Here is a 23,857-nt window from a genome sequence, read left to right as displayed (position 1 = left end):
TCCGGTCACCATAACATCCGTAACATTCTTTGCTCTCTCCCTTACAGCTGGCTGCAGTATCAGCCATACTCACCTCCTCCAGGTCCATCTCTTCAGGACTGCCCAAGGGGTTCAGGAACTGTCCTCCACGGGACTTCCTTAGAGGCACCACCACAATGTAGTAAGCTCTAAGAGTTAAGAATAATTGGAAGAAATAGGCCTGAATCTCATCTTGGGAGTGACAGGAGAGTGCACACACTGACAGAGGAAAGCTAGGTTTGCCCACTCACTCCTGGTGGCTCAACCCAGTAAACCCCTTATCTTTAATTTACCACACTTGTTATTGCTGTTTCTGGATTCAGTGACAGCCCTATATAACAAGCCTCCCTTTGCATTCCTGAGGCAACACGGGAGCCCCAAGAAGCAGCTCCACAAGACAAGACTCAGGCAATGTTTGAACACACAAGGAACACACCCTCTGTTGCAGTCCTTATAGGTTTGTGCTATGGACTCCAGCCATCAGTGCTGACACCCTGCAACATGAACTGAGTACACCAAGTCTGTAGTTTACCAGAAACCTACTGGACAGCCACAGAGCTCTTCACATCAGGGAGAATCACCACCACGTTGCCATCAGCATCAGGCTTGTGGGTCACCTCTGGCTTCCTAGATAACATGTTAGCAGCGGTCCAGGCAGCGACATTCTGCTGCAGGCCACCCATGCTATTGCCCCGATTCATGAGAACAAAGTTGTAGAATGTGTGGGGCTTCAAGTTGGTGATGAGTTTCTTGGTGGTGCGGCCATCCACATCAACATTCAGACCATTGTACTGGATCTGTGCAGGGAGAAGAGGCAGCAAAGATGTACCATAAGCAAGGCTGATATGGCCTAGACAACCAGACTCCTTTGCTTTGGTTTGCAGAGAACATGGGCCACTTGACTGTGCCCTGCTCCAACCAGAGCTGGTGCAAACACAGGCACAGGAGCCATTGAGTGGGGAGCTGTCTGTCTCAAGGGCTGTACTGTCTCCAGGCACAAGGCAGACAAGGGACAAGGCGTTATAACTTCACTGCAAAGAAAACTTTTTATCTGAAAATGGGAAGAGTGTGGTAACTTGCCTAGAGAGGCAAAGGTTTTGTAACAGAGGTAAGAGTGCAACCCCACAGGCTGATTGTCAGCACACCTGCTTGATTTAGAGATTAACCATTATTTGCCCATATCTGAGAACCAGATCCAGAATTTCTGGCTCTTATAATCTGTTCTTCAGATGAACGGGCAAGACTCCCCAGAAATGGAGAAGAAACACAATTCTGACTCTTGCTTTCTACTTGCCTTGTATGGAGTGGGAGAGTTGTAATTCTCAGGAAACTCCCAGCTCAGAAGGACAGATGTCTTTGTCACCATCTTCACCTTGAAGTTTTTGGGTAAAACTGCTGAGAGAAAAGTGAGGAAGAAGGGGAGAAAGGAGAAGAAAAGGCAGCAGAGGAAAGGAAGAGCAAGAAACAGAAGGAAGACAATGTCAGACACTGGCAAAAGGGTCTGCCAGTCAGGGTCAGGCTGCTGCTGCAGGAAGGGAAGGGCTTGCTCCCTCCTTCACACTTTGCTTGAGTTTTGCCAAGGTCCACTTCCTAATGCTCCCTGTCCCCATGCCTAACCCCGGAGAGGGTGAGGGAGGGTGCGTGGCTCTGCCCCTCACCCTGTCCGTGCTCAGTGCACACTATGGGTCTAGGTGGCTGCTGCAGGCAACGAGGTGCTGGCTTTCTGAGCATGCTCAGGTGAGGAAACCCATCCCAGGTAACATTTGAGGCTTTCTGATTTTTCTGTTTTCTTTCGGCTGTTTGCAAAAGCTGAAGAAAATGCTCTTCCCACCTGTACAGCGACTGGCCCCATACTTCAGGTGCCAGTGAAAGGAGGGTGTCCGGACTTAACTTAGAAGAAAGTGGTAAAAGAGACTTACCTGGCACAAGGCAGAAAGGAGCTGAGGGACTGAGCGTGAAACCAGAGTGCTCTGCATTTACTCACGAGCCTGGCTGTGCCTGGCTTTACCTCTCCAGCTCTCTGCCTCCTGGCACCAGCCCCGGTTACAAGGAGAGAGAGGGAGGAGAAACCGGTAAGTCCTACCTTGATCCAGCTGGAACGTTCGATACTGGACGGTCGGGCTGTACGGCCCGGGGCCTTTACTGGTGTGAGCACGGATTTTAACATCATAGGCAGTGTTGGGTTTGAGGCCGTTGAGGGTGTACGAGTTCTCTGGGGAGGGGGGCAGGTCTTTTTCCAGTGGGTTGCCGGGAGAACCGGCTTCCCGGTAGGCCACGGTGTATTTGACGATGGCTCCATTCCTCTCGGCCAGCACGGGGGGGAGCCAGCCAAACTGGACCGACATGGAAGTGATGTTGCTCGCCTCGAGGATTTGGGGGTAACCCTTGGGGATATCTTCAGGGGTGGTGAGTTCCTGCACAGCTTCCTCCCCAAAGCCAGCCCGGCTTTTCACGGCCAGCTTGAAAACATATGTGGCGCCTTTGTGGATGCTGGGAGCAGTGTACTTATCCTCCAGGGCAGTGAACTCCAAAGTAGCCAGGGGGTCGACATCCTTGCGGCCAAACTGGAGCCGGTAGCCTATCACCTGGCCTTCTGCATCCAATGGAGGCTCCCATTTCACCAGAAGAGTATTCTCCTCTGTCTGGTGCACAGACAGGATGGGCTTCCCTGGGACTGGGAGAGAACAGAAACAGCTTCAGCCATGTGTGGGACAGGGTGGCTGGTGAGGAGATGTAGAGACTCTGGAGCTGCAGCACAGGTTCCTCAAATTGGTGGCAAGTTTTCACCTTGACCTTGTGCACTTCACTAACCCAGGCTGCTGCTACCCACCCACTCTACACATGGATGGTCTCAAGCAAGTTTAAGAGAGGAGATGCACTGCCGCTGTGATGTTCTTACACATTTCTGGATTTTTATTCCTTGTCCTCAGGAAGGAAAGGTGAGCCCTGCTGCCCTCTTATCACTGGACCACTTCACCATAGCTGGGAAGAACAAACTCAGGAATCCTCCTGTCCTCATCACCCGAGCAGACTGCATCACAGCGCAGGGACGAACGAGTGCAGGAGTCCCCTAAATTCCCGTTCTCTCTCTCTTTCTCTCTCTCTCTGTTAAACAACACAACTCATGCAGAAAGAGACTGGAACAGATTGGCTCAGGCTGGGAAGGCCAGAGCAGCTGCGGGTGAAGTAATGAAGGATAGGGAAGGAAAGTCTGGGCAGCCTGAGGTCCTGAGCAGCAGGCACGAGGCCAGCTGAAGTAAGTCTGGCAGGCATCTGATCACCCAGTTGGGTACAGAGAAGCACACAGAGAGTTGAAACAAGAGCCCAAAATCTGTGCAAGGCACAGGGCAGGAAGAGATGCTGCAATTTCTCTCCTCTGGGTGAAGGGAAAAGACATCTGAGTATTGGTGTTTTTCAGCTAGCTCCCTCCTCACCCTGTCAGTTAGTTCCTCTGTGTTTGGGGAATATTGCAGGAACTCAGCAGTGCCTCTGCCTAATGAGCCCTGGCTCAGCCCGACAGCAGAGCAAACTCACTGCCACAGTTAAATGACATGTGTAGGCCCAGAGGTTTCTGAAGCTGGAAAAATCAGAGCATTAATTCCAGCAGCTCACACATCATTTACATTCACTTCACTATCAGAGATCTAATTTCCTTCTCTATGCCTCGGTGTTTCTTCTGATTGAGCAGGAAAGGGAGAGACAATGGAGTACAGGAGTGACCCTGGCCCACTCTGGCAGCACGTGTCTGACTGAGAGTTGGCAGGGTGGAAAGCTGCAGTGCAGCTAACAAAGTGAGCAGGAGGGAGCTGGCGGGGAAGGATGCTGCATGTGGCAGGGATCCTGGCAGTCATTCCAGGGAAACCACTCTGCTGAGTGTACCGACTGACATGTGAACAGAGGGGTGAGGCGCTGTCTCTGAAACAAATGCTTCATTCACTTGGAACTGCCAGTGGGTGCCCAGGGAGCAGCGCCGGGAGATCCTCTCTTGGAAACACCGAAGAAACACATTACAGAGAAAAACAATGCCATTACCTTTATGCTTCTGTTTTTATCACAAATGTTACTACAGTCAGCTGAGCTTGAAAATATTACATTTGAACAACAAATATTGTTTTGGAGAAAGGTGAGAAGAAAGTAGGGGGAAATGTTTTATTTTGCAATTGGTTTGGACAGTAAAGGAGAAAATTGGATGTATTACTGTATTTAAATTCAGCCACTAGCCCTGAATGATAAAGAAAAAGATCTCTCTTCTCAGAATGTATATTGACTCAATGCTGCAAAGAAGATAAGAATGTTACAGAGCCATTTGAAAGATTTTTTTTTTTTTTTAATAGCTATTTCAAGTTGGGGGAAATTGAGTTTTGGGTAATAGTTGCTGTGCTGGAGAAAACATCCCTCTGCGACTGATCACCTGCACTACAAATCCTAATGGGGCGACACGGGAGAGGCTGACAAGAGAGTGACAAGAGAAGAAGGAAGGGAGGGAGAAAAAAGGCTCCAGAGAGAAAAACGAAGAAGGCAGAAAGCCCAGGAAGAAGGACATGAGAGGAGAGAACCAGAGAAAGACTGAGAAGACACAGTGGCAAAGCTGGAGGAGGAAGGAGAAGAAGACAAGTGAAGGAAAAAGCTTCTGGCAGCACACTGACACTACAGAGTGTAAGGACAGGAGTCTGGATGCTGGCATCCAAACACACCCTGCTATTTCCTCCCATGTCCTGGAAATCAACCTTGTTCTCCTATGTACCATCTCTTAGCTATGCAGGAGCGGTGAGAGAGGAGAGAAAGGCTGAATTCCCCTTTTGTCTGAAGATGAAAACGTAGCATGGGACCATAGCTTGGGACTGAGAAAAAGACAACAGCACAGAGGGCAGCTGCTGCTCCAGTTTTGCACATTTCAGGCTCCTGAGCCCTCTCTATCATGTGCACTAAGCTGAGGGTCTGTGCTGCCTCCAGAGCCTGAGCAGAGGTCTCAGGGTTAATTACGCTGCACTGACCAAAGGCCTTTGACCACTGCAGAGGCAGAGAAAAACACTCTTCCAGAAACAAGAGATGATGTCAGTTATGAAGCTGCTAGAGGCAGGATGAAGATAACTGCCCCACAACTAAGAAGAAAATGAACAGGCAGCCAGGGATGAGACTAGACAATGAAAAGAAATGACAAGGGCAGAAAGCTATTACCTGACAGCCTGAGCAAGGGCAAGATGGGGTGACAGAAAGTAGCCACAGTCCAACAACCAGGTGCAGGCACAACAGTCTCACTCCATTACACAAAACCTTTCCCATACTGCATAGCAGAGCTCTGTCTGAAAGAGCACCAATCACAGGAAGGCAGATGCTGAGAGGACAGGTGGAACACATACCTCCCCTTTCTGCCTGCAGCACAACTGTGTGGAGGAACACGCAGTACCCTGGTGACCTTTGTCACTCCTTTCAGACCCCACTGTCCTAGCTTGACACTGCATCCTCTGCACTGAGGCTGACAGACTTTGCCACGAAGAATAGGGCAAAGGGAGGAATGAATCTGGGTGGTATGTGCAGAGCGAGCCCAGGTTGCAGAAATGTTTGCAAGAAAAGGTCAATACTGTCACTATTTTCCTCCCTGCTGATCACTAGTCCCAGGCAAAGAGGGGAGGTATGTTCAGGCACGATACTAGAAGAAGAGAAGGCTGGGCAGTATAATCCTTCACTGTCGCTCTGCTGCTTTTCAGCTCTATGCAAGTAAGCTCCATGACAGCAGGTCTCTAGGTCTCCCGTTCCCCACGGTACATGTGTGTGCCCACCATCAAAGCTGCAGAATCTATCCAGTGTCACCACACAGGTCAGTTCAGGCAAAGATTCTCTTAATTCTGGTGCACTGGAATTTATAGTGCACAAGATTACAAGCAAAGAATTTGTCCACTGTTGTATTTCTGGATGTGTGGGAACCTCCTGCAGCACTGAAGAGAAAATTCTTTCATTTACTGAGGACTACCTCTGAGGAATGAAGGATTTTCTGCCTTACTAGAAATAACTTTTTCTCCAGGGGCAGCATGGCATTTGTTGTGAGGAGAGTGAGATGAAAGAAGCTTCTTTGCTCCAGGATGTTATGAAACTGGGGCACTGCAGTGAATCAAAAAAAGAGTCTTACCTGCACCCTTAGTGGTGACCACTTTTGGTTTGCTGCGAGCACCATCTCCCTTCATGGTGTAGGCGGCTACGGTAATGGAATATGCAGTCTCAGGCTGGAGCCCAGCAATGACCATCTCCTGTTTGCAAGATTCCAAAGGAAAATGGTGTAAATATTTCTGTACATACACACAGGCAGATCTCTCCTCCTTGAGGGAATCTTGGGTCTTTTCTAACATGCAGGAACATTCACTGAATCTGAAACCACAAAGCACTCAGGGGTAACTAGGCAGATGTGGCAGCTGCAGGAGGATGAGGGCAACGTTCCTCTGGTGAGCAGCACGCACAGCCCAGCCGCAAACAGCCCCTCTGTAAACACAGAGTGTTTCTGCAGGCTCTGATTCAATGTGCTCCCTTCCAGATCTACCTCTCACATAACCCGTATCTCAACACAATCTGCTTCAGCCATCAAAATACTGTTGCGCTCTTCAAAGCGTTCCTCTTCACTACGCCGTCTCAGAGGAGGTTTCAGTGGTTTCAAGGAGATTACGTGTTTTTATCCTTCATCCCCTCCCTTCTCTCCTCAGAGATATTTTTATAATGCCTTCATAATATTAAAAAGATTGCTTTAACACAAAGTGCAAGATGACATTTTTTGCTTGCAGGTTAAGAACTCTCTGCCAAATCCCCAGAGCTCTCCTTCCTCCCTCCTCTATCAGCCTCACCACACCTGGCTCCCAAAAGCTTTTGTTGGAAGATGGGCCTTGAGAACAGCCCTTCCCCATAAAACACTCAGCTCCTCCAAGGGCTGTGCTGTAACAGAATATCCATGCTAAACCAAACAGGATGGGGACACTGCAGCAGGGTTTTCTCCAAGGCTCTGAGAAGGAGGGAGATGTGAATTCTGTGCATGTTTCATGGCCTTCTTCCCCCCTCATCCCTACCATCCGTCAGTGCTTTAAAAATGAAATTACAGGGCAGCACTTGGAAGATTTCTGGTGCTGAAAATATTTGTGTTGCCCTCAGAGCTGAGGACGAGGTGGAAAAGCAGTATTTCAAAACAGCAGGATTTCAATCAAGTTTGGAAGCCATTAGCTAGGGAGACGGGTCTGCCTTCTGGGAGTCAAAAAACCTGTCCTGCTTTCACACACACCGAGTTCTATTAACATTTTAGGCAAGCAAGGCAGCCTCTCCATGTGTACTGAGCCTTGCCTTTGTAGGGCGCTCAGCAGTCTCTGGGAGATACACACATATTCACTGTAGCAGTGTATTATCTTGGGACCTCGCTCCTGCAAGGAAATGCTTTCTCCTACTGCTTTGCAGCCATAAGATCACTGAAACCATTTAGCATTTTAACAGAGGCAGCAAGTGCCAAACAGCCAAGATGACTTTATGGTCTACTTGAAAGGCAAAAGGGCCAGCAGCAATTCAGGGCTTTGTGTGAACAAGTATCCTATGAATTCTGGCCCTTCCAGGGCACAAAGCATTTGCTGTTACCTTGGCAGTTATAGGGCTCTGAATGCCCAATGCTTTTCAATCTAACTTTGTTTTTCAGACACAAGGCTGGGTGGTGGCAGAGCAGTCCATTTTTAGTGTGTGTTCAAGGTCCTCCCAACCTCAGTGTCCCACCTGCTTCCCTGTGGAGGAGCAGCAGACTCGTCTTTCCTCCAGAGCCGAAGGGAAAACCCTGCAGTACCACCACGTGCTGACAAACTACACAATCACATAGGGTTGCAGAGCAGAGCAAACAGGGCAGGGACAATGCATGGGAACACCAACAACAGGCTTTAAAACAGGCACACTGGCACTGCAAAAACAAACAAACAAAAAACCCAAACAAAAAAAGGAAAACACCACATCACAACAGGAAGTGGGAGAGGGAAGGGACAGAACCCGGATAGGAGGATTTTTCTTTGTTTTTACTTACATATTCAGCAGTGTCATCTGTTTCCCACTGAGCAGAGAACAAGAGAGGTTTTGCATATGAGAATACAAGAGGGGAAAGAAGGGAAAGACAGAGACACAGCATGAGGAAGAAGTCCCTGAGCAAGCAGCCACACAAGGTCAGAAGTTACCAGGCCAGTGTGAAGGAAGAAGTAGAATGGGAGAAATTAGCAGATTCCATCGTGGCCTTTGTCTATCTTAAGAGACATCCCAGACACAGGAGGATGGACGGTATTTAGTTCAGTGCTGGGAGAGCAGCTCATGCTCTCCCACAGTAGCTGTTTTCTGGGACCACAAATGAACTGCAGGAAGACAACATCTACCTTTGTCACAGAGACCTTTCTCCAGTAATACGTTGCTTGGAATGAGACAAGGTGACTGGAGCACCCATCCCCTCAGGGCTTCCACAAGAGAAAAAGAGGTCGGAGCAGGATGTGAGCCTTTACCTGGGCATCAGCCAGCATGATGTCCTTGATTTGGGGCAGCCCCCGGGCCTCTCCATTCTCCATGCGCACATAGTGGACCTGGTAGCCGCGAATCTGGCCATGCTGGCGGTTCTGGACTGGAGAGCGCCAGAACACCTGGATTGCAGTTGAGTTCAGGACCTCCACCTCCACTTTCCGAGGCGGCGCACTGGGCACTGCGAGGAAGGGACAGAATGAACAAGAGTCACTTGGGGATTTCTGCCTGGAGCCTGTAACTTCCATTATGGGGTATGTGTGTGCTCAATCTACAGCCCTGAAAGAAGGGAGAGATCTAACATCAACCTGGTTACCCCGCTGCCTGCATCTGGCCTTTACTCAGCGAGATGGGGAAGCAGTTCTGGGGGATCTAATCTGCACCACTCAGAGATCTGTATCGGGTCCATCTCAGCCCAGCTAGTCCTCCTTTTTCCTCAGTTTGCTCAGCCATACAGCTCCAGACCAAATTCTGAGGCCAAAGCTGATAATCTAAGGAGCCAGAAAAGCTCTGGCCATGTGAAAAGGGATGTTGGGGTGGAGAGGACGTGGAGGCAGACTTGCCCTTGAGTTCCCAGTCCTCCTGGGCAGGGCAGGCAGGCCGGTGGTGACAGCAGCTGTGCTGTCTCAGGTCAGGGAACAAAAGATGTCTGGGATGGAACATGGGGTCAATTTTTGGAAATAACAGAACTGAAAAAGAACAGTGCCTGAGAACTTGATGTGCAAGGAAACCACAATTCCTAAGTAATGTATCCATCCATTTGGATGTGGGCAGATGGCAAAGGAAACAAGACCAGCACTGGGGACAAACCTACTTGACTTCTTCTGATGCTTTTTCTTTGGGATAGAGGAAGAAAACTTGAGTTTAGACCTGACTACTGTGACTTATTGGGTATTATTATTTAAGGGTTTACCTCACTGTCAGTTTTCTGCTCCCCCTTCACACACACATTCACATCTTTCCCAGTTTTATTTCACTGAATAAATAACGGGGAAGTTCAAATCTCGTCATCATTTGCGTTTGTGCCAGAAGTCTCCAAAGTGGGCTGGAGTGCAAACTGTCCATCATTAACAGTTTTCTGGAACTTTAATGAAGAGACCCTTTCTTTTTACCACTACCAGACAGTCTGAGGAGCAAGTGACAAGGAATGTGTGGGAAGAAGTCTCGACACTTTCAAGTGATTTCTGGCAGCGGTCTCTTCCTTTTCTCTGGCTTCAGTCTCCTACTGCTCACTTGGAGCAGCTGTCAGGGGCAGCGTGTGGGAGGCCCAGGGCCTGCAGCCCCAGCGGGGCAATGGGGGGACGGCTCTCTGCACCCGAAGGCTGCGCGGGGCCCACACAGGCCCTGCTCTCACATCAGCCACAAGAAAGGATTCGACATGTGGGAAGCCAGGACAAAACCAGAAAAAGCGCAATTACCGTCTTCATCCGTCCGGACGATAACTGGCGAGCTCTCCGGGCCCGGCCCCACCTCCGTATGAGCCACGACAGTGATGCGATACTCTGTCCACTTCTCCAGGGACTCCAGCAGGATCTGACTGGTGGTTGGGGGGATATCATTCACCTCCTTAAGCTCCGTGTCCTCAGAGTCCAGCGCTCGATAGTAGACGCTGTAGCCGGCCAGGACGCCATTTTGGCTTTCGGCCGGAGGCGGCCGCCAACTTACCAGAATGGCGGTGGATCTGGTGCTGACGCACTTTATGTCTTGAGGGGGGGCAGACGGTTCTACGAGGGGGGAAAATTCAGGAGGGAAGGGGAAGAAGGGGGAAAAAAACAAAAGATGGGAAAGATAAAAAAGAAAAAAAAAAGAAAATGACAACAAAAAAATCTAAAATAAAACGTACAAAAATTTGGTTTAGGAAGATAAAATTAAAAAAGAAGAGAGCTTTTTGTTGTTGTCTTTTTTTTTTTTTTAATGAAAAGAAAAAAAAAAGCCAACAGAAATGAAATGGGCATCAAAACTGAAATGTGATAAAGCAAAGGACTGAAACAGGAGCGGGCTAGCCTCGAGGGCCCCACTGCGTTGGGGTCTGCCACCAAGCCTGCAGGGCCTCGCCCTATGCAAGAGCCTTCCTTTTAGCTGCTGCCTTACAGCTGTCTGGCAAATCCTGCCCTGGCTGGTGAAGCACTTGTTGCCAAAGTGCAGTCTCTGGGATCTCAAATTTCCTTGAAGGGATATGTGAAAAGTAACTAAGAAAAGCAAATCTTTGGCCAGAAGGTGTACATTTAGGAGACTGTACATCCAGATGTAAGGTATTAGTTGTGTACAGACTGCAGAAGGAGAAAAAACAGAGTGGTGGTGGTCAGGTGCCAAGCAAAGAGCCTACATTGCTGGGTGAGGGCAAGTGCTCAGACAGGAGAGCTTAAAAACAAGTCCTGCAAAGGAGTCTGCCCAGGTATTCAGGTACCAGCGGGATTCTCAGAAGCTACAGCCTGCCTGGCTCTCATTTCACTCACTGTCCAAATTACAGGATACCTGGGAAAGTCCCAGGAGGACACCTTTGGAAATCTGCTCTCCCCATGGCAGCAGGGCAGGGTGCCTCACTTCAGCATTTGCTGAGCTGCCCTGACTGATGGCAGGAAGAGCTGCTCAGTGATCAGACTGCAAGGAGAGTGGGTTTGTCCGGGGCTGCTCTGGGCCTGGTGCCTGCTGGACAGAGGAGGTCTGCTATTTCTGTACCCCGGTGGTAACCTGGCCACTCTGGGCAATCTCAGACCAGGCTTCTTTCAATCACTAATTGCAGTCAATCAGCCCAGGTAAGTGGAACAATCAATTTGGATGGCAAACCTGCAACTCTCACTTCACTCAATCTGCAATAAATAGGTTTTAATACTCTGCAGATCCTCTCGGAAACTCGGGTGTCCTTATGAGCCCCAAAGCATCACATGAGAGCAGCAGGGGAGTACACAAACGCCATGTTCTTTTTCATTTCCCTTTTCCAATCAACAGAAAGCTCTCTCACTGAGAAGTTATTTTTTTCAAACATCTGACTCCCATCCCTGAGTCACCAGCAGATGTTTGGGCCCAGCTTGCTGTAAGGACTCGGCTAAACCAAGTCCCGCTTCTCCCACTTTCTGCTGTGAAAGCTGCGTGCTTTTGCCACCACTAAACAGAAATAAAAGCTTTGTAAAATGGTGGAGATAGCTCCTTCCACTGCAGCACTGAGCACCCTGTCCGCTAGGACGTTTTGAGGGCTCTTCTCCTACTTTCATGCTTTATTACTACACTTTGGCAGCCTTTAAGTGCAGTGAATGAAGCCCTCATCGTCAGAAAGCGCAGCAGATTTTGGGTGCAGTCCCTGGCGATGGCTAGCCACGCAAAGTAACACACAACATGTGAAACAAACAGAGCCCAAAGTAACAAACTTGAAAATAAAACATAAATCAAGCCAATAATTTAAAACATACAAACAAACAAAAAAAAACATCAGAAAGGAAATCATAATAATAAAATAATACTGGTACAAAAGTGACTCTTTCCAGAACATTCCCAGTCTGTTTACCTACCTTCCATGCTTCAACTGCTAACTTATAAGACTTTCTTACGAGAGAACAAGAGAAACTGAGCTACGAGGTCAGACCAAGCTCCTGGTGGGTTTCTGCACATGACTGGCTTTCAGATGCCACCCTGCCCCACTGCTGGCTGCCTGGCTGAGTTACACTCCCCCTGCCAGCCAAATTCCAGCAATTTGGGTCTCCAATCTATTCTCATTTAGTAAGCTACCTGTACAGGGGGCAGAGAGCAGGGTGGCAGATTCCCACCGATGGTTCTCCTTCCCCCCTTTAGCTCTCTCTGCTCTGGTGGATGCAGCACCCACATCTCCAGAATGGAGGTATGCTTCTCTTTCCCATACCCTGGAAGCAACTCAGGTCCTTTTAAGGGTATAGAGAAGAAAGACTCAACCCTCTTCCAGCGCTGTTTGCTCCTTTTAATTCCCCACTGGGGGCTGGTGCTTTAGAAGCCACCTTTCCTACTTAGCAGTTGAGACAAAGCCACCACAGCTGAGAAACCCACTGCAGAGAGGGTCTGACCTGACCTACCCTTTCCATCCTGAAACTCATTATGAAAGTCCCAGTAAGCAGAGCTGGAGCTCCAGCTGGTACTTGGGTTCACTGTTTGCACCGCAGCTACTGCGTGTGGCCACGCTCGCTCACTCACCCTCTATGCTCCAGCATGGGGATCTACTGGGAGGCCCAGAAGGGAGGCCTCCTTTTGGGGTCGTTTGCTCTTTTTCTGGTCAAGAAGGCAGAGTGGTGGATGGGTGATGGGGGAGAAGGCCCAGATCCCACCTGGACCTCCTCCCCATCACTCTCATTGACTACAGCACCTGAATGAAAACAGCCACCAAGTGCTGGCTGCCCATACTGGAGACGCATCAGGGGAGTTCATGGCACTGAGAGTTTCCTTCACAATCCAGACCAACCTGTGTGACCCTGAACATGTGCATGCATGTGTGGGGACAGAATTGGTAAAGTGGGAGCAGTATGCAGGAGGGAAAGTACTGCAGCTCAGACTGGAGGCTGTGAGTCCCCCTCTGCAACAAACCCCTTCACTGGAAGGGAGCCGCAGCCCAGGCAAACATCAGCTCTGTCTGTTGGTTCTTTTTTCACCACACAGACAACTCTTTGGGAACCCTTCCCCGCCCTCCCCCGGGCTCCAGGACAAAGGGCAGTGTGTGCACATCCACACACGTGTGTGAGCCTGCGGCAACAGGGTGGACTGTATTTGTGAATCCGCTTGAGACCAGCCAGTACTCACCTGCACTGCATCTTTTACATGCTTTAAAGTTGACTGTCCAAGCCACAAGAATGACCCTTACTGACCTTGTACAATACAATGTTTTTTAACCCTTTAGGTACCACAGACTTCGTATACTTTTCTTTTTTCCCTTCATATACTGTGAGGAAGGGGGGAAGGGAAAGAGAGCAGAGCTAAGGGGTAGGGGAAACATCCTTTCTTAGGAAGGAACAGAGGGTAAGAAATCCTCCTTTTTCCTCTATGGCTACACATGCAGCGTCACAGCACCCACCCTGCCACCCGTCCGATGCCACGTGCTTTGCACACTGAAATTTGTGAGTATGAGCCCTGGATGGTCATGGCTAGGTAGAAAGGGCAAAACTACTTCCTCCAATCATGAGATTCTGTCATTTTTTTTACAATCTATGTCTCTGGTACTTGAAGAGTTAAAACCCAGCTACTTCAAGAAGAAAAATATACTTTACCTTTAGTTTAATGGATTTTACTTTGGTTATGATGCTCAGGAGGAACCACCCTGACAGGGAGGTGAAGGGTGTTGTGCAGAAAGGTGTGCAATGCAGGGAGGGCTGCGGCATGCATGCACATGCTTGCCAGCTGAGCTAGGAGGAGAAGGCTGTCGAAAGCATCAGCGGGCTGCAGGAGGATGAGGGAGGCTTTGCTGCTGCAGAGACAAGATGCCATTGTGGTGCAAAACTGCCCAGCAAGAGACAGACAGACAGAGAGCAGGGAGCAGGTTTCATTGGGCTGAGAGAGCATGCAGGCAAGCAGGCAGACAGCGGAAGAGAGAAGAGAGAGAAGAGCCATGGAGCGGGCCAAGGAGGAGCTGAACAGAAAAGAAGCTGCAGAGGGAAGACACAAAAGCCTGTCTTGAGCCAGACGGTCTGTGAGCCGAAGGATGTCGCCTGGACCAGGGAGAATTGACTCGTTCCTCCAACAGCCAGCCAGGAAAAAATGTTTCATCGTGTTACAGGACACTGACAGCTCCCAGCTGATGTTCTTAAGAGTGTTAAATTAATGAAACTATCCCTCTGAAAGCTGAGCTACGGAGAAATAAACCAGGCCTCACTCTGGGCAGGTGCCAGGTTAGAAAAAGACCCAAAGCCTTCCCCTTTCCCGGACTCCTTTCTCTTCACCCTTTAGGGAAAAATATTCAGTGTCACTAAGCCCTGCTGACACTGGCACCCCCAGCCCTCCTTCCAGCCAGAAAGCACAAATCCAAGACTCTCTTTTCTTCCCACCCCCATGGATCTCAAGGAGGGAAACCCCTTGCAAAACAGAAGCAGAGTGTGGGTAAGGTTGACAATTATTTTTCAGGTTCTTTCAGTTCATTTTCCCCCACCCTGTAGCAATAGTCCATTTGGCAGTACCATTCTGGGATCAGAACCAGTGAATCTGCAGCCAAGTCAGGAAAGGATTTTCTTTGGATATGAACAGAGAATATGAAAAAAAAAAAAAAAAAAGAAAGAAAGAAAAAAAAGAAAAAGGGGGAAAAACGTTTGAAGGAAACAAGAAAACAAAATATGTTTGAATGGACTGAGAGAGCCCCATAAGGAATTCTGTCTATGCAGAAAGAGACTCCTCTTTCATCCCACTCCTGGGGGGAGAGAAGGAGAAGAGAGACGGGAAAAAGAAAGAGAGACAGCAGGGAGTGACAACTGCAATGGGGAGACAGGGCGGGTGCCTGCCAGCAGCCCACTGCTCCCCTTGTTAAGGGTTGAGGGATGGGAGCAGACACTCTCTCCTCACACTGGTGACCAGAGTCATTTCTGAGTTAGTTCTGCTCCCGGCTACTCCAAACTGCAGCGGAGTGATTTAGTAGAGATGAGAGGAGACAGAAAACACAAAGAACAGCTGCCACAGCCACTCATGCAGTGAAAAAAACACCTCATTTAAAAGCAAAGATCTGTGAAAAGCCCAGGTTGAAATATTGCCATCCAGGGTTATTGTCCCCAGGGCAACAGCGAAGGGAGACAATCCATTAAACTAAAACCAGCACATTTTGGTTGCATACGCTCTATCCCGATGTCATTAGTATCCCCCACAGCCTCCACATGACTCCTCTCTCCCCTCTGCTGGAGCCCAGCTGGGCCCATTCCCTGCTTGTTGGGACAGCAGGCCTTCCTCCCAGTGGCTACAAGGCCGCTCGCAGAGAACAGCATGAAGATTGCTTGCCCAAAGGTTGGTAAAAAAAAATTGGAGTTTTGATTCATCACCATCCTTCCTCTTCCTCCTGAGTCCCCCACCATCTCCCTGCTCCATTGCTTGTGCCTGCCTTCCAGACAGCAGCTGCTGGCTTGTTGCTAGCGGGCAGCCAAGCTGCTGCCCAATGGTGGGCTGCCATCCTCCCTGAGCATGCTCAGCACCAGGGCCAGCTCAGCACCGGGGCCAGCTGAGCCCATCCACAAGATCATAGCTGCCCTCCACTCATTGCATGGACACTGCTAACTCACTTCACATTGCCTGCCATGCAGAGCATGCCCCAGCCCCGTGTTTTGATCACATCTCAGCCCTCTGTGTCTAAAGGGAGAAAGTACTGGGTCCCAGAGATGCCCACCGCCCGCCATGGGAACCCCGGGTGGGTAGAAAGCCGCTGTACCGCGAACATCCTCCCCACAGCTCCATACCCCTGTGCCCACCATCTCTGGCTCCCTGACTGTCTTCCCCTCAGAGAAGGGTGTGAAAAGGAGAGACACCTACTAGACTGCAAGGTGCGCTCTCTGACCTCCGGGGTGAAGGCCCCCAGGCCCAGAGCCGAGCGGGCAGCCAGTCGGAAGACATACTCAGTGTTGGGCTTCAGGCCTTCCACGGTGAAGGAAGTCGTTGGCTCGAAGTTCCTTGGCACCTGAGATGGGCAAGGGGGGAAGAAAAAAATAAAAACAAACAAAAAAGAGCAGAGGCGAGCCCTGCCCAGACACCTGCCCTGCTCCCCTTTCTCAGCCACCTCAAGGAACGAAGGGCGAGGATGCTCCTCAGGGCCCCAACCCTTAGTGCTGCTCCACTCCAGACTCACCTCTCTGCCGTGGTCTCCTTCCTTAAAGAGGAGCTCATACTTCACTATGATCTCCTGTCGAGGAGGGCTCCATGACAACACGATGCTTGTCTCTGTCTTGGCTTCTGCTCGGAAGTTCATCGGCTGCCCAGGAACTGGTACAGAGAAGGGCAGCCCACAGGGCGGGAAGGGGCAGAGGAGGCGAGATGAGAGACAGGAGGAACAACATTAACTTGGCTAACTGGAAGAATCCTACCCTGTTTTCTTCAAAGCCTGGGTGTGAAGAGCATGTCAACAGCAAAATGCCACTCCCATTCAGCTCTCAGAAGGTGGTTTCTGGGTGCTTTCAAGAATTAAGCTTTGCTATTCCCTTGGCAGCAAGAGTTTTCAAATGTAATAAAGACATTTATAAAGTGGAAACTTTAAGATATCTCACTCTGGAGAATGGATCAGCAAAAACGGATTCTCCCCTGTATAACTGCTTGCCCTTCCCAGCTAAGCAACAGCCTCTCTGAGCAAAGACAGAACAAAAATCATGCGCCAACCCCTTGGGTTACAGTTGCCGGACCAAACCTCCTCCTAGAAAGTTACTCCTATTTTAACCAAATTGAATTAGTAAAGAAAAAGATGGTCTGGTGACACAGCAGTCACAGCTGGATAATGCTGAAAGCCAACACCTCTCCCTCTTGCAGCCCAGTGCCTCCAAGGTCAGTGACGCAGGTACTCACCTCCCTGCTGCGTCTTAACCTGGATGGGGTCAGAAAGAGGCCCGTCTCCCACGGAGGTGAAGGCCAGGACCCGAACCGTGTAGGTTTCATCCTCAAGGAGGCTGCCCACTGTGGTGAGGAGGCTGTCATCCACATTGTGCTTCTGCCAGTTGCTGACAGGTTGGTCAGGCTCCATAGTGTAATACACACGGTAGCCACGGATCTGCCCATTGGGCTCCACTGGTTCCTCCCACTGGATAATCATAGTGGTGCTGCTCAGCATTCGTCCCTGCACGTTACGGGGGGCACTGGCAGGAGCTTGTTCCCCAGTGCGAGTGACCACTGACTCACTGGGAGGCCCCTGCCCAATGCTGTTGACTGCAGAGACCCAGATCTCATACTCAGAGTTGGGGCTGAGCCCCCCAATGCTGTAGCGTGTGGTGGTGATGTCCTCTTTGATCTGATATGGTCCATCCTGGCTTTTAGACTTGTATTCAATGACATAGTAGGACACAGGGTCTGGATTTCCAGAGTCCCAGGTGATGGTGATACTCGTTGCTGTCGTCTCTGTCACCACTGGTGTCCCAGGAGCCTTGGGCAGTGCTGAGAATCAGGAAGAACAGATATTTAAAAAAAAACACAGAAAATGTATGCTGAAATGGTGCTTAATTGGGCTAGTTAGGGCTGTAGGAGCCAGAGGCACAGCACCAATCACAGCGCGTCAGTTCAGCAAAGTGCTGCTGAAATATTATGAACCTAGTTATACACTCTATTATCCTTCTTAAACTGCTCCATCAAAAGGGAAGTGCTCAGCTCAACATCTGGATTCATTAGCACAGACTTCAGCTGAACATCCTTCAGCTCACAGGGCAGTAAGGAAAAGCAGTTTTGCAAGGGCTCCTTCAGAGCACGCAATCAGATCTTCTGAAGCAGCACTGGCTGCCCAGGTCTGGCACTGCTGAATTTCTCCACATCTGGCATGCAGGTAGTGGGACAGTGAGGACTGCAATATCCAGAACTAGAAAGCTATCAATATGTGCAGTACTTAATCTCAATCCACAAATGTCTTAATTAGTGAATGTCTTGTCTACCCTGTCTCTCAAACAAAAGACTAATGTGCTGAAGATTGTATGCTAAATGTGGGAAAGCTTTACCAGCAAGTTTGATGTGTTTTCCTCACTACATGCTTTCGAACCCTTCCAATCACATCTTCTCTAAACTTCAAGTTCTAAAGCTTTAATTTCTCAATTCATCTTCTGATTGGCAAATATTGCAGATGCTTACACAAAGGAATGTAAGGAGAATGGTACCAAAATAAAACAACAAAGGGCAGAATGTACTAGCACAGCACAATTCCATAGAGGACAGCTAGAAGCAGAAGCAAGGGCTTCTGGCCTTTTAAATTAAGAGTGTAAGAGGGAAGAAAGAGAAGGTGGAAAATACTCAGGAGAATAAGGAGCACTTCAGTCAAGCCACAAGCATCCTTTAACTAGCACGTGAGCTCATAGGATGAGTGTCATGGCAAGACTCACTGGTCCCTACTCACTTCTATTATGAGCCCTTCCTTAGCTAGATGCACTGACACCATCAGGATAGTTTCTTGTTAGCCCTCCCGTTCTCCACGTTACTTCTCTTCCTCTCCCCCTCTTCTCCAATTCCTTTCCCACCCCACCACCCCAAGATCCCTCTCAGGCAGTGCCATCACTCAGAGCAGTCACCAGCCCAAACAAGAGCTCTACACTCACCCAACCACGGGGGCATCCCGCTTGGGTTTAAATACTCCCCTGCTGAGGACAGACAGATTGAAGATTGCACCTGTGCTCCTCCTGGGAATTGCTAGCTGGAAGTTGGGGTTATGTCCCCTCTTGCTGAGGCAACAACAGCCACTAAGATGCTGGATCTAGGCTCCAGTCCAAGGGCATACATGTCAGAGAGCCTCAGGGCCTCGGCTGCATCTCTAACCTTGGAAAGGGACGGCATGCAGGCTTCAAACCATCCAAGGCTCCTTGCAAAATGCCCAGCCAGCCCCATACCCAGGAAAGAAACAAGCATGCAGGGGTTTAAACCAATTATCTCTGTAACAGACAACCCAGTGGTCCCAAAGCAATGGAATTTCAAGCCAGAAGCATCCCCTTCACTGAGGATTGCCGTGTGGGATCCCCAGAGATGCACGCACAGATCACAGCACATGGCACTCGCGATGTACAAGTTTACCTTCCTGCTCATGCTCATGTACACATGTACATACAGGCTTGCATCAAAATGGACTTACATACATGCAGTCAGGCACCTGCATGCCCACACAGCCACTTTGCTCTAACTCACATGCACACGCATTCATGCACAACCACCTTTTTTTCATGCATGATCACGTCCCACATCCATCATGAGCACATCAGTCACAGGCTCACCTCATGCAGGCACACAAAGACGCGAGCAGGCACAGCTCCTCACACAACCCAATGCAGTGCCATGGTGACACACGCACTCATGCACTGGTGAAGGCTCACAGGCAGGACCATAATCTACATATGCTCACATGCACAAACATGATGCATGCCCACGCTGGCTTTGCACACATGCTCAGACACTCTGGTATGACCGTGCACCCAAGACATGCCTTGCACATGGACACACCAATGCAGCAGCTCACTCATCGTGTTCGCGCTCCTGCAGACATGCATAGTCCGGGGACCCACGCACTCGCTCACGCAGGCGTGCTCACACTCCCTTACATTTCACCGTGATCTGAGCAACAGCTTCTATGACTCCCAGACTGGACATGGCCACACACGTGTAGTTGGCGGAGTCCTTGACATCCGTGAGCTCCAGGACATTGCGGCCCACAGGCATGTCATCTTCGGGCGTCAGGTCCTCTGCTCCCTGCATCCACTTGACGTAGGGCATGGGTGAGCCCACTGCCACACAGGTGATGTTGACGTTGCCCCCGGGCATGATTTCGTGGCTGACAGGGAGGATGGAGAAGCGAGGGGCCACGCGCCGAACTGCGGACGAGACGCACAGAGGTAACAAAAAAACAAAACGGAACAAAAGCAAAAGCAAAACAAAGAAAAAAAAGAAAAAAAGAAAGAAAATAAGAAAGAAAAAAGAAGAAAAGGGAGAAAAAGAAAAAAGAGCAAAAGATAATTTAAATATAGATGGTGTTCGTCATTATTTATTTTCTTCCTTCATTAAAAAAAAACAGAAATCAAATAAACTAAAAATCAAAAACCAAAAACCAATAAAATTAAACTTCAAATAAATGTTTACTTCACAAACAATATATAGAATATAGACATAAAAGCGGTATTTCATAGCAACAGGGTTCCATTGATCAAGATTAGACCCATCACAGCACAGATAAATACACAAAAATTTATTAGCAATTTCTCATCTTTACAGGCACAGTGCTGGCATGGCGAGCCTCGGAAATCTCCTCCGCTGGGGGCCCCAGCTCCCCGCCCCCCCAGCCGCGGGGTTGGCTCGGCCCCATTGCAGGAACCCAACTCTTCCACCACCACGGCCCGAGGGTGTCCCCAAGCCATGGGGTGGTGGCGGAGAGGGCGGGCGCGGAGGTGGAAACTTCTCAAGATTTCGCCTCATTCGAAAGGCCAAGTCTTGCAGTGAGCCACAGGATGTAACCCACATCCAGCACAGCCCCAAATGGGTAAAAGTTTAGCTGGTGGTTGAGTGTGAGATCCGTCCCCCTGGGGAGAGAACGAGCGTGGAAAAGATGAGAAACTCTAATGAAATTTTTGTGGTTTTCGGGTATAGAAACCCTAACAAAGCCTCTTTAAGATCTGACACGGTTCCATTGATAGATGCAGCTTTCAGAGTCACAAACATCATGCAAAATAGGTAAAAAAGAGACAGAGAAAAAGAGAGAGAAAGAGATAGAGAGAGAAAAAGAAGAAAATGCAGAGAAATCGAATTTATGGGCGCTAGCAAATGCCCACATGGATACAGGATAGGAAGAGAGCAACAGAGGAAGAAGAAGACGAGGAGAACAGGAGGGGAGGGAGAGAAGAGAGAAAGAGGGAGGGGAGGGGGAAACCCACTTTAATGCTGCATACTTTTCTAGCTGATGTGACCCAATGTGGTGGCTCACATTGTCACATCTCAGCCCTGGCAGAATAATAAATAGAATAGAATTAATAAGAAAAACAAGGTAATGAAAATTTAACGTTGAGAAAACAGTGACATGTTCTGTGCATCTCCTTAGCAGAGAAGTGGATGCAGCTTCCAGACCTGACATGGTAAGAACACGGACGCAGGGGACGGTATGGTTTCCTTGGCTCCATTTTCTGAATTAAGAGCGGCCGAGGTGGGTGCTGCTCCTCCGGGGGAAGCAGGAGAAGGGACAAAAGGGAGGAGGTGGGTCAGAGGGGCCCTAGGAGGGAGCTGAGCACAGAGTCCCATCCCACAAGCAGAGGGAGAAGGACTCAGACCCCGAGAAGCGGCAGCAGCCAGGGAGGAAAGGAGCAGGAATGCTTCCAGCTCAAGAGAGCCATGCAATGAACAGCCCTTGGGAAGGGGCAGTGAGGGGCAGGAGGAGTGATGGGGCCTGCAAAATACCCGCTCTGATGTTCACTTCCTCTGAGCAACCTATCTAAAGTTAGAAACAGCTGCATCCATGCAATAGCAATGCAGAGGACTCAAAGCTAAGCCTGCAATCTCTCCTCCCGAGTCCCAGTGCCTTCAGATGCCCCTGGCTTTTCTAGTGTCTACTTCTCAGCCCGCTCCCCCAGCTGCCGCTCAGCACTGGGACCCTTTCAGGCAGGAAGGGTGCTGCCAGGAGAGACAGTGGCTGTTTTCCATTTAGTGCGGTTTTGTTAAATGAACGCCAAATATGGTTCCACGTCCTCCCACAAAAAAGACAAAGAGATGTCTTCACAGGAAGGTATGCTCTCACCATCATGCTACCAGATCCTTTCTGCAGTTACTGGTACCTGAACACCAGAGAGGGGAGGAAGAGAAGGCTTCCAGCTTCAAGGCATTAGGAGCCTGGATGTGTCAGACGGGAATTCCTGCATGCAGGGATTTGCAAAGGGGATGGACAGCACGCCTTCACCTGCAGTGTGGCGGGGGAAGGGATGTGAGTGCAGAGAGGGTGACTGCAAACTCACCTGGCACTACCACTAGAAGATGGCTTTCTGCTTACAGAAAGGTGTAAGGAGAGCACCATGGCATTGCACAACCTCAGGCACCAGGACGGGGTCACAAGAACAGGCAAAATGCTTCTCGCTCCCTCCTGTCAAACCTACGTGGAAGATTTCTAGCCCTCGACACGAGGGTACATCCCTGCTGCCTACTCCATCCTTCCTTCCACTGTCTGTTAAGGGAGGTACCACATTTCAGAAAATGGAGCCATGTGAAGACCACACCGGTCACAGTCTGAGACAAGATGGAGGGAACTCAAAGAGAAACAAGTGGGGTCAACATGCAGACAGATCTAGGTGGGGATGGCTCTTCTGAGGAAGGGCTGACATGTAACCTTCTGGAGAGGGGAGGCAGGTAGGGAGAGGTGAGGAGAAATGGGGAGACGTCCGCCGGACAAGATCCAGCCAGCAAACAGCATCAACAGCAACAAACAACGGCAGGTGGGATGCAAACACTGAGTTGTCATGGAAACAGAACAAGACAATTAATTCAAACCGAGGCTAATCACAAAGAAATAAAACCAAACTAAAAGAGGAAAGGGGAAAAAATAAATAAATAAAGGAAGAACAAACAATTTAATAACTGAAAATCGTCATTTGATGTATGGCGGAGTGTTGAGAATCGGAGTCTGAAAGGGGGCACGCTGCTGTCTGTGTGTTTTTGGCAGGGAAAGGAAGAGCCACTCACAAAACACAAGCTCAGGAGCCCAGACATGAGCCCACCTCCTCTGCACAGCCACGTGGGAAGTGATTCTCACCGCCCTCGCAGACCCAGGGCTTTAGGTCAGCTCTGTGGGCTTTGGGGCAGCCTCACTGCTCAGCTGCTTTAACAGCATTTGTCACACTTAAGTAATGGGAAGCAGCCAGGACATCTGGTGCCAGATGAAGACACCGCGCATTCTGTGAAAAGGGAGAATTTGGATTAGGATTATTGGCAGATGAATGCAAGAACAAAAGAGGTAGCAGCATTCCTGTTGTGCATCCTGGTTACAAAAAAGCTACACGCTCCTGCGTGTGCGCAAATGTACAAACATCCACACATCAGCCTGGGATGTGAAAACAATTCCAACGCTAACTGAGGCTGGAGATCTCAGTGAGTCCCTAGGTACATCCCTGCCAGGGCTCAGGGCTGTGGCAACAGCATTTACTGTAACAGGAAATACTTGTAGGGCTCGTCTCTGGACACCAGGAACCATGTTACTGTTTGATTTAATTGCCACACCACTCTGATGTGACTGCTGACATGACACTTCTCAAGCTGAGAATCTCTGGGTCAGAGCTTAGGAGGAGAGTGGTGACGGGCAGAAAGCTTGAAGTGCAGTGAGAGACTGAATCAAGAGCAATTTCAGCTCTGGCTCCAGCTGGGTTTCATGCATAGCAGCTGAAAAAGTGATTTCTTTTTCATCTAAAAATGCAGAGAAATGAATCTTTCTATTTTGTCATCCAACAAACTCAAAGGACTGGAAAGCTAAGAGGAAGAACTGCCCTCTTTGGAATGGAAAAGTAGTGATGGGGCACTCAAGTCTCCACTTTGCAGACCACTCCTCTCACACTCCAGCAATTTATCAACACATCTCATCTCCCTTCCTTCCTAGGCTGAGCTCCCTCTGTATGTCTCAGACAGGAACATCCCATTTCTGGAGCAGGGCAGCTCTTTGCTCTTCCAAACTTCAGCCTGTTTTACCACTAGTACTCATTTACCACCTTACAGGGGTGCA

General features: G+C 49.5%; 1 protein-coding gene and 1 non-coding gene across 27 annotated transcripts in view; both read right to left on the bottom strand.

The window, feature by feature from the left end:
• PTPRS (protein tyrosine phosphatase, receptor type S) overlaps positions 1-23,857 on the bottom strand; it is a 125,036-nt gene that overhangs the window by 25,204 nt on the left and 75,975 nt on the right. For 14 of the 26 annotated variants that reach the window (XM_040653492.2, XM_040653495.2, NM_001389360.2 and 11 more), the window contains 12 exons: positions 19,716-19,985; positions 17,002-17,583; positions 16,295-16,428; positions 15,982-16,126; positions 9,945-10,250; positions 8,514-8,707; positions 8,051-8,077; positions 6,146-6,263; positions 2,102-2,692; positions 1,313-1,410; positions 562-815; positions 74-167 (listed from right to left, as the gene is read on the bottom strand). In XM_040653492.2, coding sequence (XP_040509426.1) covers positions 74-167; positions 562-815; positions 1,313-1,410; positions 2,102-2,692; positions 6,146-6,263; positions 8,051-8,077; positions 8,514-8,707; positions 9,945-10,250; positions 15,982-16,126; positions 16,295-16,428; positions 17,002-17,583; positions 19,716-19,985 — 2,813 coding nt within the window. The remainder of the gene's footprint in view (positions 1-73; positions 168-561; positions 816-1,312; positions 1,411-2,101; positions 2,693-6,145; positions 6,264-8,050; positions 8,078-8,513; positions 8,708-9,944; positions 10,251-15,981; positions 16,127-16,294; positions 16,429-17,001; positions 17,584-19,715; positions 19,986-23,857) is intronic. The other 12 variants (NM_205407.2, XM_046904555.1, XM_046904560.1 and 9 more) reach the window with 2 other exon arrangements.
• On the bottom strand, positions 2,997-3,106 carry MIR6666 (microRNA 6666). Its single transcript, NR_105535.1, has one exon. It is a non-coding gene; the product is annotated as a microRNA 6666 (primary transcript).

This window comes from Gallus gallus, chromosome 28 (assembly GCF_016699485.2).
Source record: "Gallus gallus isolate bGalGal1 chromosome 28, bGalGal1.mat.broiler.GRCg7b, whole genome shotgun sequence".
Classification (NCBI taxonomy): Eukaryota; Metazoa; Chordata; class Aves; order Galliformes; family Phasianidae; genus Gallus; species Gallus gallus.
Note: the sequence above shows the minus strand (reverse complement) of the source record. Positions and strands in the feature narration are given on the sequence as shown.